Source organism: Mirounga leonina, unplaced genomic scaffold (assembly GCF_011800145.1).
Source record: "Mirounga leonina isolate KUSES-001 unplaced genomic scaffold, KU_Mleo_1.0 Mir_94, whole genome shotgun sequence".
NCBI classification, from domain to species: domain Eukaryota; kingdom Metazoa; phylum Chordata; class Mammalia; order Carnivora; family Phocidae; genus Mirounga; species Mirounga leonina.
In genome coordinates, this window is record NW_023270855.1 from 46,751,775 (window position 1) to 46,769,474 (window position 17,700).

The 17,700-nt window shown below is 61.9% G+C and overlaps 2 protein-coding genes across 2 annotated transcripts; one reads left to right on the forward strand and one right to left on the reverse strand.

Moving 5' to 3' along the window:
* The first annotated feature begins 1,401 nt into the window (after positions 1–1,401).
* Positions 1,402–11,866, forward strand: NR2F6 (nuclear receptor subfamily 2 group F member 6). Its single transcript, XM_034996808.1, has 4 exons — positions 1,402–2,325; positions 5,974–6,068; positions 9,212–9,796; positions 11,132–11,866. Exons 1-4 carry the CDS (start codon positions 2,039–2,041, stop codon positions 11,404–11,406), a joined length of 1,242 nt encoding a protein of 413 aa, XP_034852699.1. The 5' UTR covers positions 1,402–2,038; the 3' UTR covers positions 11,407–11,866.
* A 2,860-nt stretch (positions 11,867–14,726) lies between these two features.
* OCEL1 (occludin/ELL domain containing 1) lies at positions 14,727–16,949 on the reverse strand. The gene is made up of 6 exons (XM_034997211.1): positions 16,851–16,949; positions 16,312–16,488; positions 15,985–16,184; positions 15,605–15,770; positions 15,313–15,366; positions 14,727–15,129 (listed from the first exon to the last, which is right to left on the reverse strand). Exons 1-6 carry the CDS (start codon positions 16,917–16,919, stop codon positions 15,007–15,009), a joined length of 789 nt encoding a protein of 262 aa, XP_034853102.1. The 5' UTR covers positions 16,920–16,949; the 3' UTR covers positions 14,727–15,006.
* Between the last annotated feature and the right edge of the window lie 751 nt (positions 16,950–17,700).

A 17,700-nucleotide genomic window follows, 5' to 3' on the forward strand; every position in this document is an offset into this window, starting at 1 on the left:
CCCCCCCCCCCCCCGCCAAGGTGCCCCCTCAGATGTAATCTGGAGAAGGGGATGCCTTTTCCCAAGGCCCCTTCCTGCAAGGGGAGGGGGCAGTGGGGGCAGAGGGCACTGTTTTTCCTGCCGGCAGCTCTCAGAGGCCCAGCCACGTGCCCCGGTGTCCAGCTCTGGGCCCAGGGCCCAGGGCAGGGCAGGAGATAAGGCCGGCAACTGGACCTGCAGGACTCCAAGGTGAAAGGTCACCATAGGAAGGGCTTTTCCAGCTGGTTAAACGTTAACAGGCCCAGAACAAGAGGCTCAGGCTTGCCCAGCCTCTGGCTGCACGGCCGGGAGGTGAGGGGTAGGGGGGTGGGACAAACAAAGGGTGCTTAATAAATGCTGGTTGGCCCCACTGGGGTCGAGGAGGACGGGGGGAAGCTGTAAGCCAGCGGCAACTGAGAGGCTCCAGGGAGACTGGAAGAGACATCTGCAGTCCAGCCGGTGGCCTGGCCAAGCCCTTTATGTGAAGCACAGAAAGAAAAGGAAATTAAAGAGGAAAAGGGGCAGGCCCCAGTAGGGATGGTGGGCCTGGAAGTTCAGTTCCTGCTACCTCTAGCCTAGCTGGGCGGGTGGGTGCCCTGCCCCCAAGAGGCCTAAAATTCTGGCGCGGGGGGGGGGGGGGGGGGGAGGGGCCCTGACCTCGCGCCCCCGCCGGCCACAGACCACAACATCCCTTAGCCCTGGAGATTCCCAGCACCAGGTGTTAGCCCAAGCTGAGAAAGGGTGGGGTGGGGGTCGGACGCGGCGACTTTCTGGAAGAGGAAGCAAACACAATCCATCATACAACTGTGCAAAGAAATGCCCCGGGGTGTGTGTGTGTGTGTGTGTGTTTGTGTGTGTGTGTGTACTGCGCAGGGGCGTGCCCTCGGGTGCAACTGGCCCCCCATTATTGCTTCTGTGGGGAATGCAGGGGTAGGGTTCCGAGGTGCCCCTCGAGGGCGTTTGAGCGAGGCAACGTCCAAGGCCGGAGGCGTAGGGGAGGGCCTTGCAGAGACATCTTGGCGAGGCTGCGGAAGGGCAGAGGGCAGCGGCGGCCCAGTCTCTCGCCGCGGCCCGGCAGGGGTTAAGGCTGGAGTCGGGCGAGGGCGGGGGCAGGGTGGGGGGGAAGGAGCGGGGGGAGGGTCAGGCCGAGCGGCCCCGTGCTCCGCCCTCGCCCCTCCCGCCGGCCCGGGCGCCGGGCGCCGAGCGAGGCCACCCATGCCCTTATAAGGGTGGCCGTCGCCGGGGCAACGAGCGCCCGCCCCCAGCCCGCGGCGCGCGCCCCTGCCCCCGCCCCCGCCCCCCGCCCGCCCCGCGAATGGAACGTTGTGTGTCAAACCGGCCGCAGCGCGAGGCCGGCGCGCGGGGTCGGCGGCGGCGGCGAGAGCGAGGCTCGGGCCCAGGCGCAGGCCCAGGCCGGGCAGGCGCGGCCGCAGAGGGGGCGGCAGCTCGGGAAGCGCCGGCCCGCTGCCTTGCAGGCCCCGAGCGGCCGCCTGGGGGCCCGGGAGAGCCAGGGGGCGCGGCGACCGGCCCCGACGCGCGCCTGCCGCCCCTCCCCCGCGCCGCGGGCGGCCGCGTAACTTGCGGCCAAACTTTCCCCCCGGCCTCCCGCGCTCGGATGGCGGCCCACTAAGTTGGCCGCAGCCCCCGGCCAAGCGGCGGCCAGGCCAGAGGGCGCCCCCTGCGCAGCCTGGGCCGGGCCATGGCCCGCGCGCCCCCGCCGGGGCCCCAGGGCGGCGGGGCGCGAGTCCCCGGGGCCCCCGGCTCGCGCCTCTAGCGCGCCCCCCCCCAAGGCCCGGCCCCGCGCACGCGTGGGAAAGTTGGCCTGGAACCGGCCCGACCAGTTCTGCCCGGGCGCGCGGACCGGCCGCAGGAAGTTGCTGCAAAACTTTTTTGGGGGGTGCAGCCGGTGCCCCCCGCGCGCCGGGCCCGGATGCGTGCCGGGTAGGGTCCCCCCGGGCCGAGAGGGGTGCCCGGAGGGAGGAGCACGGAGGGGGCGCCCCGGCCCCGCTGCCCTGGGGCTATGGCCATGGTGACCGGCGGCTGGGGCGGCCCCGGCAGCGGCGGCGGCGACACGAACGGCGTGGACAAGGCGGGCGGCTACCCGCGCGCGGCCGAGGAAGACTCGGCCTCACCCCCGGGCGCCGCCAGCGACGCTGAGCCGGGCGACGAAGAGCGGCCGGGGCTGCAGGTGGACTGCGTGGTGTGCGGGGACAAGTCGAGCGGCAAGCACTACGGCGTCTTCACCTGCGAGGGCTGCAAGAGCTTCTTCAAGCGGAGCATCCGCCGCAACCTCAGCTACACCTGCCGGTGAGCCCCCTATCAGCGCACGGCCGCTGTGCACCCGGCCCCGGCTTGGGCCGGGCCTCTGACCTGCTCGGTCACCTTGGGCCTGGCGCTGACCTTCCCCGGGCCTCCACTCCCCGCTCTGAGATAGGGGCAAAATTCCCTCTCCCCCGCCTCCATTCCATTCCTGGGATTGTGTATACAGTCGGCGCTGTATCGGTGCAGGTCCCCCCCCCCCCCCCCCGTCAGGTGGTCCCTTGCGGCTTCCGCCCCAGTTCCTTGCTCCTTCTCCCTCCCTCCCTTTTCTCTGGAGGGGGGTCATCTCCGCGCGGGGAAGGGTTGGGGGGTGCTGTCAGGGGTGGGGCCCTAACCCCAGGGCATCCCTTCTCCCGGGGATCTCGGCGCGCAGGGGACCCTGCGGGAATCGAACGTGGAACTTGGACGGTGGAGCTCGCAGCGTCCAGGGGCCATTGTCTGCGGCCGCGCGGATCGATACGGCGCGCCCTTGGGGTCAAATATCACTTCCAAAGTCGCCCTGGCCACCGCAGCGGCGGAGGCGGCGGGAGCGAGGCAGGGGTGGCACCGGGCGGCCTCCGGCCTTTTTCGCATGGGTAGCCCTGCTGTGGGGGGAGCTGGCCTTGCGCATCAGGGAGGAACTCCCCCCACCCTGGGCTCACCCTGGGCCCTGGGTCACTGGAAACTGCCGCTGGAGGGCTGGGAGGGCTGCTGGATTTGACCACACCTCGGCTGTTCCAACCCTCCCCCCACCGGGAGTGGGTGCCGACCTGGGGCTCCTGGAAAATCCCTGAAACTTCGGTCGGCTCCGACAGGGTGGGGGTGAATGTTTTCAAGAAGGAGCCTTGGGCATTCCGAGGTTCGAGTCCCCACTGACAGGGTGTGGCCTTGCTAGTTTCTCTGGTTGGTGCTGGGGTTGGGTGTCTAGCCCAGGGCCCCCTTTCCCACCACTCTCCCCTGAGTGTCCTTTCACTCCATTGACAAGCTCCTACCCTGCACCCCAACAGGAACATGTGTAGGCTCTGCAGAGCCAGTATGGAGAGTCCCATTTTCCAGATAGGCAAAACTGAGGCCCAAAGAGGTCCCGGCGCTGCCCTAGGGCACCCAGGGAGAGACCCTGCCCCAGTTGGGGCTTAGCAAGGTGAACTGGGGTTGGGAAGAGGGGAGCGGCTGAGTCCTGATCCGGGTATCCCCAGGGAGAGGGCAGCTGATGGAGGGCTTGTTGGTGAGGCCATAGGGCGGGGCGCCGGGCACCAGAGGCTGGAGTTTGGCCCCAGGTCTGCGGTCAGGGCCTTGTCTGGGGTAGCTGTGTGTGTGTGTGTTTGGGGGGTGGGGGAAGCTGGCTTACTCCCTTCTCCGGTGCTAACTGGGCCACCAGACTTTGGCCTCATTCTTGTTGCTGCCTGCTCTCTGGCCGGGTGTTTGGGGAGGGTAAGGGAGGAGCTTCGGTGGCTCTGGGGTCCCAGGGGCTCTTTGAAGGTAGGAGCAGGGAGCTACAAGACAGGGGAGGGGGGGCGTTGTTTGGGGCTGGCAGGTTCTCCAGAAGCTCTGCACTGTGTGACCTGGTGAAGTCACGGCCCCTCTCTGAGCCTCAGATTGGTTCAGCAAAGGCCCCTCAGGGCCTAGCCTGGGAGGTTTGAGGCCAGCCCCTCAGAGAGACCCCAGCCCCCATCCCAGCTCTCTCTGGGTCTGGAGGGGGCACAGTGAGACACAGAAGCTCCCTGCCTGTGGAGTCTGGGCTGGGCCAGAGGGAGGGATGGCTCTGGAGTCCCAGGAGAGAGCAAGGGGCTCTGCCTGACGTTCAGGGAGGGCTGTCTGGAGGAGGTCTGTGGGAGGTAGGCCTGAAAGCAGGAGGGCTTTGGCAGGTAGAGGAGGTGAAGGGCACTCCTGGAGAGAGCGTGGCCCAGGCAGACACTCAGTGGCAGGTTAGGGGGGGCAGTGTTGTAAGATGAGACCACCCGGGCATGGGAGAAGTTAGAGCTGACTGGATCTGAAGTGCTGGACTGAGGATGACAGGGAGCCAAGGAGTGTATGTGAGCAAGGGAGGGCAGGGATCAAATTGGCCCAGAGGCCAGAAGCCTCAGGAGGAGGCTGAGTTGGGCCATGGGTTTGGGCAAAGCATGTGCTCTTTAGGTGGGATAACAGGTAGAACTTACTGTTTCCCCATCCGGAGGGACAGGAGATCTGTCCCAGCTCCACAGCTGGGGAAGTTGAGGCAGAAGGTTCAGGACCTCCCCTGAGGCCAGGGGCCCTGAGCTGGGCCCCTGCCTGCCTGCCTGCCCGCCCCAGGCCTGGCTGTTTCCACCCGGCTGCCCAGGACCCTCCCACTGCCTGCCTGCTGGGCTTTGTTCTGGTTCTGCCTGAGCTCCCTCCACCCTAGCAGGGCCTCTTCCTGGGGGCTCAGGCCGGGCAGGGGACAGAGGCCTGGGCTTAGAGGCTGGCGTTTTGGGACCTGGGCACTCGGAGACCCCCAGGACCTCAGCTCTCCTGAACCTGCCATTGAGAACCCCCCAGTTTGGGCTTGGGTCCTGATGCCCTCCCCCAAAGCCCCCCAGACCCCCCCCAGACCCAGCGCATCCCATATAGAGCCGGCATCTGGCCTCCCATTTCCAGATGAGGAAACTGAGTCTCAGTGGAGAAGTCGCCGCCCCAGGGCTGGGGCTGAGTGCCTGTGGCTGAGATGTGTTTGATTTTTAACTTCATCGAACATTCGTTTTACTCTGTGACTGTCTCTGGGTACCCTCTTGGTGCCCAGCTGGGACCCCAGGGGTGTCTGCCCCAGGTCTGGGACTTGGAGAGCCTGGAGCCCAGAGAGACAGCGAGGGAACACAGGGGTAGGGGCCAAGGGGAAGAAGTGCTGGAGAGATTTGAAGAACAAGGGCCTGAACCTTTCTGCTTGGGACTGATCCTGGATGGGGAGCTCATTCTCTTGCCGGGCGGGGCCCCGTGTCCCATCCCTGGAAGAGGCCGTGATCCCTGTGGGCCACCCACAGGAAGCTTCTTAGGCTCAGTTAGGAGTTGGAAGGTCTTCCCCAGAAGAGAGGATATGGGTGTGGGGTCTTAAAGGGAGCGCAGGGGTTCATTCATTCATTCATTTATTTATTGGTGATAGGCTTATGCAGGGGGATAATACTGGCGCCCTCCTGTGCCCATAGAGGACTGGCCCTGGCCTGGCCCCTAGTGTCCTAGCTAACCCCCAAAGCCCGGCTCCCTGACCATGTACCTTTGCTGTTCTCACATTGCCCTTGGAACAAAGACCCCACGTCTTCACCCCGCAATGACCAAGTAAAATGAAACTGTTGAGGCTTTCATATTTTCACGTTTCCAGCCTGAAAGCCCTCCTCTCGCTTTCTGCCTGGAATTGCCGCTCTGCTTTGGGAGAACTTTTATTCATCCTTCAAAACCCACTTCCAACATACCCTCCCTGGCGTGCTAATCCACTTCGCCGCAGACTGACGCCATTCGTCACCACCCACTCCAACTGTCCTGTCCCTCCTTGCACACTTGCAGGCTGAGCCCCTGTGCCCGTCCGGGGCTACCTGCCCAGCCCGGGGAGGGGGGCACTGACGGTTCTCAGGTGCGGCCTTCAAAGGCGGCTTATAGGGTGGCTCCGGGGGCAGGACGTGGGTGTCGTGGTGACCCCCTGCATGCCTGTAGGTCCAACCGCGACTGCCAGATCGACCAGCATCACCGGAACCAGTGCCAATACTGTCGCTTGAAGAAGTGCTTCCGGGTGGGCATGAGGAAGGAGGGTGAGTACCCGCCGGGCTGGGCAGGCAGACGGGGGTGCAAACAGCCCTTGCCTTCACTCCCTGTCTCGGGGGGGGGGGGTTCTGGGAGCCACGGAGGGTGGGGTCTGGCGCCTGCTAACCTCGTTACCAGCGATCCCACGATCTCATGGGCCTCAGGTCCGGCCTTGGGCCGGAGGAACCCAATTATCCATGGTCACCTGGTGGCTGCGGAGTTGCCGGGGATGCAAGGGACACCCTGACTCAGGCCCCCGTGAGGACGGTTCTGCTCCCCAGCCCCTCCTCTCCGGGGCCCCTGGCCTCAGAGTCAAGTTCCTTCGCCCTGACACCTCAGTGGCCCCTGTGCCCCCTAGCCTGGCCAACGCTGTCTGAACAAGGATTTTTTTTTTGGATTGCTTTCCTTTCATCCTCCACCCCCTGCTTTGTGTTTGTCCAAGGCAGGAACTCGCCCGATTAAGGCAAAGGGCAGCTTACCCTTCCGCCTGACCCTGGGCACCGGGAGCCAGAGGGAGGCCCAGCCCCTTGTCTCTGCCCTGGGGACTTGCGTGCACACGTGCCGGACAGCTGGGCCCAGAAGTGGGCCGAGCACACGTTGGAACCCAGAGGCTTCCACATGGAGCCCGGCAGGCTGGGGACCAGTGTCTGGCTTCACAGGATGAGAACCCCAGGCTGCGCTTCCTGTCTCTGTCAGGACTCTCCTGGGGCAGGTTGGCAGCGCTTCCCTGCCTCTCGAGTCTCCCCTGCTCTAAAGTTGGTGTCTTCTCTGCTGGCCTCTGGAAAGGGCGCTGGCAGTGGCTGCTCAGACTTTCTCTTAAGACCGTCTGATTACTCTTCTTTGGTCCTTTTTAAGTTCGGGGATGACTTGCCCCACCCCCCCACAACCTGGATTTTGCCTCTACTTGTCCATTTGACCTAAAGTCCTGATGTATATCACATCAGGGCTTCAGATCTCCAAAGTCTCAGGAGTGGGGAAAAAAATCATAATCACAGCTCATGCCCCAAACACAGTCCTAACCTCAGGGCCTTTGCACAGGCTGTTCCCACTGCTTGGAGCACTCTTACCCCAGATACCAGCATGGCTTCCTTACCTCCTTTCTTTCTTTCTGTTCTTTTCTTTTAATAAAGAGGTGGGGGGAGGGGCAGCAGGAGAGGGACAGAGAATCTCAAGCAGGTTCCATGCCCAGGGCAGAGCCCAGTGTAGGGCTTGATCTCACAACCCTGAGATCATAACCTGAGCCGAAATCAAGAGTTGGACGCTTAACCAACTGAGCCACCAGGTGCCCCTTACCTCTTTTAAGGTTTGCTCAAAGAACACCTCCTCAGAGAAGCCCTCCTGATTGCTCTTCACCCCCCCCCATCTATCTTGCTCTGTAATTTACTTGCTCCCCCACCAGAATGTCCACTCCCTGGGGAAAGGGACTTGTGTTTTTCTTGTTTTCTGACCTAGCCCCAGTGCCTATCCAGGGCCTAGGACATTGAAGGCACTTAATACATTTTTCTTGGCCTGAATTACTACCCATTTAGCCCTTACTGTATGCCTAGTGCTGTTCTAAGCAAGTTAGATTCTCATTAATTTAGTGACTGGTTATTACCATCTGCATCTTACAGATGGGGAAGTGGAGCACAGCGAGCAGAGAGGTGAAGCCATTTGCCAGGGTCAGAGAGCAGTAGGGTTGGGTTGGGACTTGAGCTGCCCACACAGTTCGGGCTGAATAAAGAGGAGGAGCTGGGGAAGGGGTTCTCAGGAAGCAGGAACAGTGAGTGCAAAGGCTCTGAGGTAGGGACGTGGCTGGGTGATGGATGAATGGTGGGGATGGGGTTTAGAACTGAGTGAGCAAAGGGCCGGAAGGAATAGGTCCCTCCCCCCCACCCCTGGGGGGCCAGGGCGTTGAGCTGGGATCCACTTTCTGGCCTTATCCAGCTCCACCCATTTGACAGTTGATCCTGAGACATAGAAATCCCGTGGTGCCTCGAACCCAAGCCCCCACTTCCCTGCTCAGCTCTCTTAGCCCCTGGCTCCCACCCACATTCTGTTCCCCATTCATTCCCTGGTCGGTTGACCATGGGTTCATGGAGATGAGACAGGGCATGCCAGCTCATTAAAGACCCTTAGTTAGTTTCTGTCTGGCTCTCAGCCCAGTCTGCCCCTCCACCCCATCCACCGTGGCACAGGTCAGCTGAGCCTGTGGCTACCCCTCCTCCTCATTGTGCCTCAGTTTCCTTCTTCTCATTCACCTGAATCCTGGGGACACTGGCCGAAGCCGGCAGTGGGTGCTCCCCCTGCCCCCTTAACAGGCAGGGCTACTGATGGCAGTTAATGTGTATTGAGCACCTACTCTGGGCTGGCTGGGACTCCACTCCTAGCACCGGGGTCTCAGCAGATGGAGGAGACCTGCCCTTGGGAGCCGTGACCTGGGGGTGGGGTGAGGCTGGGAGCTAGAGGAAAGATCCCATCTCCGTAGGAGAGATCACTTGCTTTAAGGATAGGCTGGCCAGGGGCCCCAAGTAGTATGAAGGTGACCCCTCCCTGGCCCCATTGTCAGCTCTGGGACCCCCATGATTGACAGATGGGGGCATGATTGACAGGTCTAGCCTCCACGGCTGCTGAGTGGAGCGCACACCGTTCAGAGGGAGGGGGCCAGGCATCCCACCACCCTGCTCTGCCAACAGTGGGGATGGCAGTGGTTTATGGACATGGCCTTAGGCCCAGGGCACACAGGGCAGAGCAGGGTGGCGCCCTTGGCCTCCCACCAAGCTGTGCACCCAGGGGCTGGGATGGGAGGTCCAGGGAAAGGCTGGGTTGTGGGGAGCCTTTGAGGGGAGGGGCTGAGTGACCCTCTGATGACTATCTTTTCCCCTTTCTTCCTCTCCACCTGCCCCCCATGACCCTGGGTACCCACTCGTCCCCTCGTTCTTTCCCTCCCTCTCCCCTGCCTGATCTCCCTGTGTCCCTCAATCCCTTCCCCGTGCCCGTTTTCGTCACTCCGCCCCCCCCACCCCCTGCCCCCCGCTCCCCGCCGCCCCCCTCCCCCCGCCCGATTCCCTGCGGCGGCGGGGTTGGGTGGGGGGACCCTCTCTCCCCTCCCTCCGCTCCTGCCCCCTTTCCTTTCCTTTCCCTCCTCCGCATCTCCATTCAATCCCCGCAGCGGTGCAGCGCGGCCGCATCCCGCACTCGCTGCCCGGCGCCGTGGCCGCCGCCTCGGGCAGCCCCCCGGGCTCGGCGCTGGCGGCCGCGGGCGGAGACCTTTTCCCGGGCCAGCCGGTGTCGGAGCTGATCGCGCAGCTGCTGCGCGCCGAGCCCTACCCCGCGGCGGCCGGGCGCTTCGGGGCGGGCGCGGCGGGCGCGTTCGGCGCGGGGGCCGGCGCGGCGGGCGCGGTGCTGGGCATCGACAACGTGTGCGAGCTGGCGGCGCGGCTGCTCTTCAGCACCGTGGAGTGGGCGCGCCACGCGCCCTTCTTCCCCGAGCTGCCCGTGGCCGACCAGGTGGCGCTGCTGCGCCTCAGCTGGAGCGAGCTCTTCGTGCTGAACGCGGCGCAGGCGGCGCTGCCCCTGCACACGGCGCCGCTGCTGGCCGCCGCCGGCCTGCACGCCGCGCCCATGGCCGCCGAGCGCGCCGTGGCCTTCATGGACCAGGTGCGCGCCTTCCAGGAGCAGGTGGACAAGCTGGGCCGCCTGCAGGTCGACTCGGCCGAGTACGGCTGCCTCAAGGCCATCGCGCTCTTCACGCCGGGTGAGAGGCGCGCTCGCGCCGGGTGTGGGGGCGGGAGGGGGCCGCGCTGGACCCTGAGCCCGGGCCCCGTAGCCTTCCACTCCCTGACCCTCAGCCGGCCCTGCACGTGCCTGAGCGCTGATAAGGGGGGTGGGGGTGGGGGTGGGGCGGGGGGGCCCGATGTCCCCAGCCCCGGAGCCCAGGTCTCCCTGAGAACCCAGAGCTGGGCCTGGACCCGTGACTCAGGCCCCAGCAGCCTCTCTCCCTGATTCCCGGGCTCCCTGAGACCCACCCTCCACCCCCTCGTCACGGTGCTCTTCGTGCTCAGTGGGCAGGTTGAGAGGTGGGGGGGATGAGGGAGGGAGGTCGCGGGCACCAGGTTCTGGCCCTCAGCCCCTATCTTTGTCCTGCCCAGCCCCTCGGACCCTCGTCTGCCAGATCAGGGGGTTCTTCCTGCTTCCAGTGCAGTTGTGGAGGGCTGCCAGGCCGCGATACTCTGACACCTGGGCCTGGCCTCCCCTGAGCCTTTCCACCCCCTGATTCCTGGGCCCTCAGACGTCTGACCCAGGGTTCCCAAACTGCCCCCGAGGCGGCCTCCTGGCAGCCAGGGCCGCGGGGGTGGGGGTGGGGGTGGGGGATGGTTAGGGTGGGATTGGGCAGGGGCGTGTCCTGGAGTCCCTCCCTCTGTGGGCGGGGCTAGGGCAGGGCTGTCCCAGTACCTTCCTTGTCATCAGTTAACCCATCCAGCACCCGAAAGCCCTGCCTTACTCCAGAGACTGGAGTGAGAACCAGTGGCACAGCTGGTTCCGCACTCTGGAAGGTTCCGGACCCCATAGGTATCTTCGTGGGGTCAGGGATGCAAGAACCAGACCCAGCACTCTGAGAGGTGGCTTTCATTTGATAAATACGGCTTTGCCCCTCTTTCCCCAGTCCCTTACCCTTCATGGGTCCCCAGCTTAGATGCTGCCACATTCACTGACACACTAGGCCATTCTGTCTGAACACTCCCTCTGGGCTTGGCCTTCCTTCCCAAGTCCCCTCCCTCCCTAGCTCCCTTCCCCTCGAGCTTGATTAGAACTTGTCACCCTGCCAAAGGCCTCAGTCGGGGCCCCTCTGTCCTGAGACACGGCTGGCCACACTCCTGTGTTGCTGGCCGCAGTTGAGACCACCTCAGTCTCTCCTGAGGACCGGCACTGCCTGAGATGCGCCCGTTTGTGCCTCAGGCCTCCATTTCCCACCTGAACGCGCCCCCCCGCCAGACCCACAACCCCGAGTGGTGCCCTCCAGTCACCCCTGGAGGGGCCTCGTGCCCTCCTGCCACTGCCCACCCGATTGACGTTGCCCTTGTCTCCCCAGATGCCTGTGGCCTCTCAGACCCAGCACACGTGGAAAGCCTGCAGGAGAAGGCGCAGGTGGCCCTCACAGAGTATGTGCGGGCTCAGTACCCGTCCCAGCCCCAGCGCTTCGGACGGTTGCTGCTTCGGCTCCCAGCCCTGCGCGCTGTCCCCGCCTCCCTCATCTCCCAGCTGTTCTTCATGCGCCTGGTGGGCAAGACACCCATCGAGACGCTGATCCGAGACATGCTGCTGTCAGGAAGTACCTTCAACTGGCCCTATGGCTCAGGCCAGTGACTTCACAGGGCCGGCTGCGCTGCGGCTGGGTCTGCAGACCTCAAGGGACATGGATGCTTCGGCCTCGCGCGGGGCCCCCAAGTGGAGGACCTTGGCTTCTCTCCTCAGACTCCTATTTTTTAAAGACTGTGAAATGTTGTCTCCTCTGTTTTTTAAATGATCACGAAACCAAAAAGAGAGTGCTTGTTCGGGCTTCAGCCTCGGCCTCCCCAGGACTCCTGGCCAAAATAGAGGGGGAGGGACCGAGGGTCCATTCCTGGGAGAGCCTGGAGCTCAGCACCCCAAGCATGGACTTGTGGGCCGGCGGGGTTGGCTTCCCTTATGTGATGGACAGAGGCCTGGTGTCTGCACTAGAGGGGCGGGGGTAGTACGCGCCAGGCAGATCCTCTGGACACGTACTCCACGTCACACACTACATGATGAATGAATCAAGGCCAATAATAAAGATGTTTCCTACCTGCTCGGCCTCCATCATCTTTGTGAGGGGAAGGCAGAACGGAGGGCACCCCACCACGGCTACCCCCTCCCAGCCATCTGGGACACCCACAACCTAGCAACAGCCCTACTTGCTGTTTTTGTTGGACAGTTTTGTGGGGAAGCAGCTGGGGGCAGGGAGGGGGTCCTGTGGTCAGCTAGTGAGTCCGAAGGAGTTGAGTCCTGCAGATAGCTCAGGCTCAGGTTCAGGCTCTGGCCTGTGAAGGTGGGCGTCACAGATTCACACAGGGCCTGGAGCAAACACCTTATTGTTTCCTTTGGTCAGCCCTTAATCATGGTGTCCGGGCCCCAGTGTCCTCGGGAGAAGCATTTGGGGTAGTTCTGCCACATGATCTCAGCCCAGACAGAGCCCTCCCTCCCCTGGCTACAGCAATTGGTTCAGGGAGGGCGTGTGGCCCAGAGACGGCCACTGAGATTTGATGGTGGGATTTGGAAATAGGCTGTAATTGAAAGAGCCAAAAGAGGAAGACCAACTTCCAGGGTGCCTTTGGAGCCCCTGGATCAAGCCATATCTGAAACCTTTAGGTGCTTCAGTTTCATGATCCCAGATTTACCCCTTTGTGCCTGAGCCTGAGTTTGGTTTCTTCTCACATGTAACCAAAAAAACGCTTTCAGAGATTGACATCTGGAAGGTGGACTTAATTAAGTTGATGTGGGGTGATGGATGGCAGCAGGGACCTTGCCATCCTGGCCTCAGAGGCTGGTGGCCCAGCTCTGTGGTGGGAAAGGCGCCTGTGGGACTGACTGTCAGGACTGTGCCTCTAGAGGGTGGGTAGAAAGCCTGGATGGTGGGGGCAGGCCAGGAAGACAAGCCCTCCATCCAAGATGCCCCTTTGAAAATGGGGAAGAACTCAGGTCTTGCTCCGCAGGCTGGGCCCGTGCTCAGCTCTTAAACCTTCTTCAAAACACTCCCCATGAGCACCCACCTGCTTCATGTCCATCTAGGAAGAGGCCTGAGCGGGAAGACGGGGTGTCTGAATCCATTTCCTGGGGGACGAATGGGGTTCTTGTGGGTATGCTCTGCCCCCAGAGGGGACTGAAGTAGGAATGGGATGGAGAGGATACTGGGCTCCCATTGGAGGGTGGACTGTTTCTGCCCGGGGTCCGCGTCTTCCACGATGCCCTGCAGGTAAGCAAACATATGCCCCCTCCAATTGGCTGGACAGCAATGACCTTTCACAGGACATCTGAGAACCGAGCGAGACCATTCTGTCTGTCCTGCTGTCCAGTCCCCAGGCCAGAGACGTGGATGTCTTAGGCCTGACTGCAGAACTCCTACAAAACCCGACGCATACAGCTCTTCTTGCAAGAAGACCTCCTGAGGTTCTGTGGTAAAGACTGCCATCCGGCCCTCTGTTGCTGCTCTCTCACTGGGCCCAGGCCATCTTCCCTGAGGAGACAGGCCCCATGGGGACAGGTCCTGGGACTGAGGACTCTGGGATTTGGTGGCTGACACTGCTTTCCCTGCCTGCAGTAGATGCCTCTCTGACGGTCCCCATCCCCTGGGGCTCCCCTGGGAGGCAGAGTCAGAAGGGGACGCCTGGGGGGCTCAGACAGTTAAGCGTCTGCCTTCGGCTCATGTCATGTTCTCAGGGTCCTGGGATCGAGCCCCGCATCAGGCTCTGCGCTCAGCAAGGAGTCTGCTTCCCTCTCTCTCCCTCTGCCCCTCGCCCCCATGTTCTCTTTCACACTCTCTCTTTCAAATAAATAAAATCTTTTTTTTGAAGATTTTATTTATTTGACACAGACAGAGAGACAGAGAGAGGGGGAACACAAGCAGGGGCAGTGGGAGAGGGAGAAGCAGGCCTCCCACCAAGCAGGGAGCCCGAGGCGGGGCTCGATCCCAGGACCCTGGGATCATGACCTGAGCCGAAGGCAGACGCTTAACTGACTGAGCCACCCAGGCGCCCCTCCGTCCCTCGGGCCTGGCACGGGGTGGGCACCCTGGGACTCTCCCAGAGCCGACACAAACTGCGCTCACACTCTGCCTGGCATCCATCGCTGCTGGGCCTGCAGTGCTCTGGGAGACGTGGAGTTTTAAGGGCTCACGCATCTGGGTCGGCATCAGGGACTCCAGGTCCCCGGCATTCTGCCACATGAATATTGTAGGATGCCCACTAACCAAGACTGGGGAGGGTCCTCTGCCAGTCCTGCCTCTGTTACTGGAAATTTTTTTTAAAAGATTTAAGTATTTTATTTTTTAAAGATTTTATTTATTTATTTGGGAGAGTCGGAGAGATCAAGAGAGAGATGACTGGGGAGAGGGATAGGCAGGCTCCCCACCAAGCAGGGAGCCCAACCTGGGGCTCGATCCCAGAACCCTGGGATCATGACCTGAGCCAAAGGCAGATGCTTAACCGATTGAGCCACCCAGGCGCCCCCTATTTATTTTAGAGAAAGGGAGAGAGAGCAGGGGGAGGGGCAGAGGGACAGGAAGAGGGAGCAGCAGACTCCCCACTGAGCCCGGTGCCCGACGCAGGGCTCGATCACATGACCCCTGAGACCACGACCTGTGCTGAAATCCGACGGATGCTCAACCAACTGAGCCACCCAGGCGCCCCAGTTACTGAAAACTTTTGGCTCCTGGAGCTCCCCCAGCCCAAGCCTGGCTGAGCAGTAATGCTGGATGTCGGCCCCTCAGCTTCCCACCAGAAGGCCACGCGAGGCTCCGGGTGGAGAGGGAACCCTCTGGACAGACAAGCGTTCACACCCTGCTTGGGTAAGTCCCTTTCCCGGAACTTCGATTTTTAACTCTGGAAAATGGAAGAACACGTTTTCGGTGACAGCTGAGTGAGCTCAGGAGTGTTAAGCAGTTGGACGCAGCAGACATCATAAATGTTTATTACACTGAGATACAGACTTAGGCAGGACCTGCTTCCCGGGGATGGGCTGAGATCTGGGCTCAGAGCCGGTGGTCCCTGAGGAGGTTCTGGGACGGCTTCCCGGAGGAGGCGCCATCAGAGCTGGGTCTCAGAGGCTGAGGCACTCGCCAAAGCTACCCCAGGAGGGGGTAAAAGCAGGAGCTAAAGCCGGGAGGAAGGAGGAGAGGCGAGGGCAGGTGGGACCACCACCTCGATGTGTCCCTCTGCCTGTCTGCCAGGGCCCTCAGAAGTACACAGAGCCCTCGAAGTCTCCTTGCTCATCGAACTTCTGGATCTGCATCTTGAGGTGCCTCAATTTGCCCTTCAGGTAGTGGCAGCGAGCCTGCTTGTCCAGGAAGCTGGGGTCCTGGGCAGGGCAAGACCCAGGAAAGTCCTTGTGGTACTTTGGCCTTTGGCCCTCAGCGGCTCAACCCTTTGCCTCTTTCTCTCTGGGCCTCAGTTTTCTTTCCGTGAAACTGGGCACACTGAGCCTCATGGGAGGGTCAGGCGTGCAAAGGCCAGCCTGTGGGACTCAGGGGACACGACTCACCGTCTGCTTCTTCTCAAATTCCCTCCAGACACGGGCGGCAACTTGGGCTTCCTTCTGCAAGTGGAGAAGGGGGTGGGGGGCTCAGAGAATGCTGAACCCAAGGAGGCATGGGGAAACTGAGGCTCAGATAGACAAAGTGACCTATCTAGTGAGGACTTCAAGGGCTGACCTTGACTCCTATACTGTGGTGCCCACCCAGCCTAGAGGAGGAAGGGGCCCAGAGACCTGGACCCAGAGGCCAGGGTCCACCACCTGGAAGGGCTGTGGGGCAGGGGTTTCTGCCGGGGCTGACCTGGCTTCGCGGCCTGGGCAGTGAGTTCAGCAAGGTCTCCAGCTGCTGGAGCTTTGCCAGTGCAGAGCCCACCTCCTGCTGGAGCTCCACGAACTCTGTGTACTGGTCCTGGAACACCGCAGCATAGCGGCTCCGTTCCCTCTCACTGCTCACTTGTGGGTACTTACTGCGGGTTTAAAGTGGACAGAGTGGGAATGGAAAGAACTCGTCCCTTTCCCCCAATCAGTTTAATTTGTTCTTCTTTGCCCATGTGGGACTCCCTGCCCCAAACTCCTTTTCTCGTTTTATTATTTAGTAAACTCCTATTCATTTGTCAAAGCCCCGTCCTCAGTGCCCCTTCCCTGTTCCCAGGCATCAGGAACAACGTGGGGGACACTCACAGCTCATAGTCGGGCACTGGGTGGGCCCTTGGCATATGCCCCCTGGGGATGGCTTCAATAGGCTTCCTGGTGCTCAAGAGGGCCCGGGAGGGCAGCTCATCCTCAAATACAATCTTCTTGGGCCTTGCGCTGTGCGCTCCTGGTTGACCCTCGCGCAGAGCGCGGGGGGCGCTGGTTTCCGGGCCTGGAGGCACCAACCGCTGCGGGTGCCGCAGGAATTATGGTTTGGAGTTAACCAGGGTATGGGGAAGGCAGGATCCCTCAAACTGGGGGGAATGATCTTTTGCCTAGGCTCGGCCTGGGGACCCTCCACCCGTTCGGACTCACCGGGGGCCCAGGGCCAGGCGGGCGGGTCTGCAGGTCCCCCCGGTAGCCGCGGGTCTTTGGGGACTCCCGGGTGGGCATCGGCCTCAGGGAGGCGCCGCTCGGGCATCCCCGGGGCGGCGGGCGGGTCCTGCGGGGGGCGCCGTGGCCCCCGCGTGGCGGGGGGGGTCGGCGGGCCGCCTGTGGGCACCAGAGAAAGGCGCGCCTGGAGGCGGGGAAGCCTGCGGGGCCCACCGGGAGGCGGAGCCCGGAGCGGCCAACTCTCCGCCGACTGGCGAGAGCGCTAGCTCCGCCGCTATTTGCATAGACGCACTCGATTGGCTCTCAGAGCAGCCCGCCCCTGGCTGCGTAACCCGGAAAGGCGCGACGCCCGTGACGCCACCGCGTATCCTGGGTGGGCCCGCCTCCAGTTAACCCCCGCGCTGCTGCAGCCTCGCCTGCGCTGCTGGAGCGCGTGAAGCCCACGGACACCGCCCCCGAGAAGTCCCCCGGAACCTCCGCCCCAGCTGCGGGCCGCACGGACCGCTCCGGTCCGGGGTTACCTGTCCCAGTGTCCGGCTCTCCGAGCCTGGGTCCGCTCCCGGAGAGGCGCCTGAGTCAGTGTTGTGCATTAACTTCAAAGGCTGGATCCAATGGGCGGTGTCGCTCCACAGGGCGGGGCGGGGCCTAGAGAGATTGGGCGGGGTTGGCGGCGAGGGGGCGGGACCCAGCGTTAAGGGAAGCGGGTCCACTTTTTTTTTTCTTTTTTTCAAGATTTTATTTATTTGAGAGAGTGAGAGAGCGAAAGAGAGCATGAGATGGGGGAGGGTCAGAGGGAGAATCAGACTCCCCGCTGAGCGGGGAGCCCGATGTGGGACTCGATTCCAGGACTCCCGGATCATGACCTAAGCCGAAGGCAGTCGCTTAACCAACTGAGCCACCCAGGCGCCCCAAGCGGGTCCACTTTTGAAGCGCCCCAGGTTCGAGTCCAACAGAGACCGGACCTGTTTGTTGGGTGTTTGGAGCTGGTGACTCACCTTCTCTGACCCTCGGGGTTTTTGGCCTGAAAAACCGGTGGTTTTGGCAAACTTGTACTTATGTATTTACTCAGCAATTAAATTTTAAAAATATTTCCTTAATCACTAGATTATACTCTGAGCAGCTGTGAGAGAAATACTGGTTTCCCCACAACTTTTGAAACTCCGGTGCTATCACGGTTTCCCACAAGTGAATCTTCAAAGTTTTAAGTCTTGACTAACCTGGTGAGAGAAAAAGTTCAGAAATGATTTGTCTTTCTTTTCCTGCACATTTTTTTTTTCTTGTTGATTTTTGGGAGCTCTTTGTATACCAAGGATGTAGTTTATTATTTATTTATTTATTTATTTATTTATTTATTTATTTATTTATTTATTT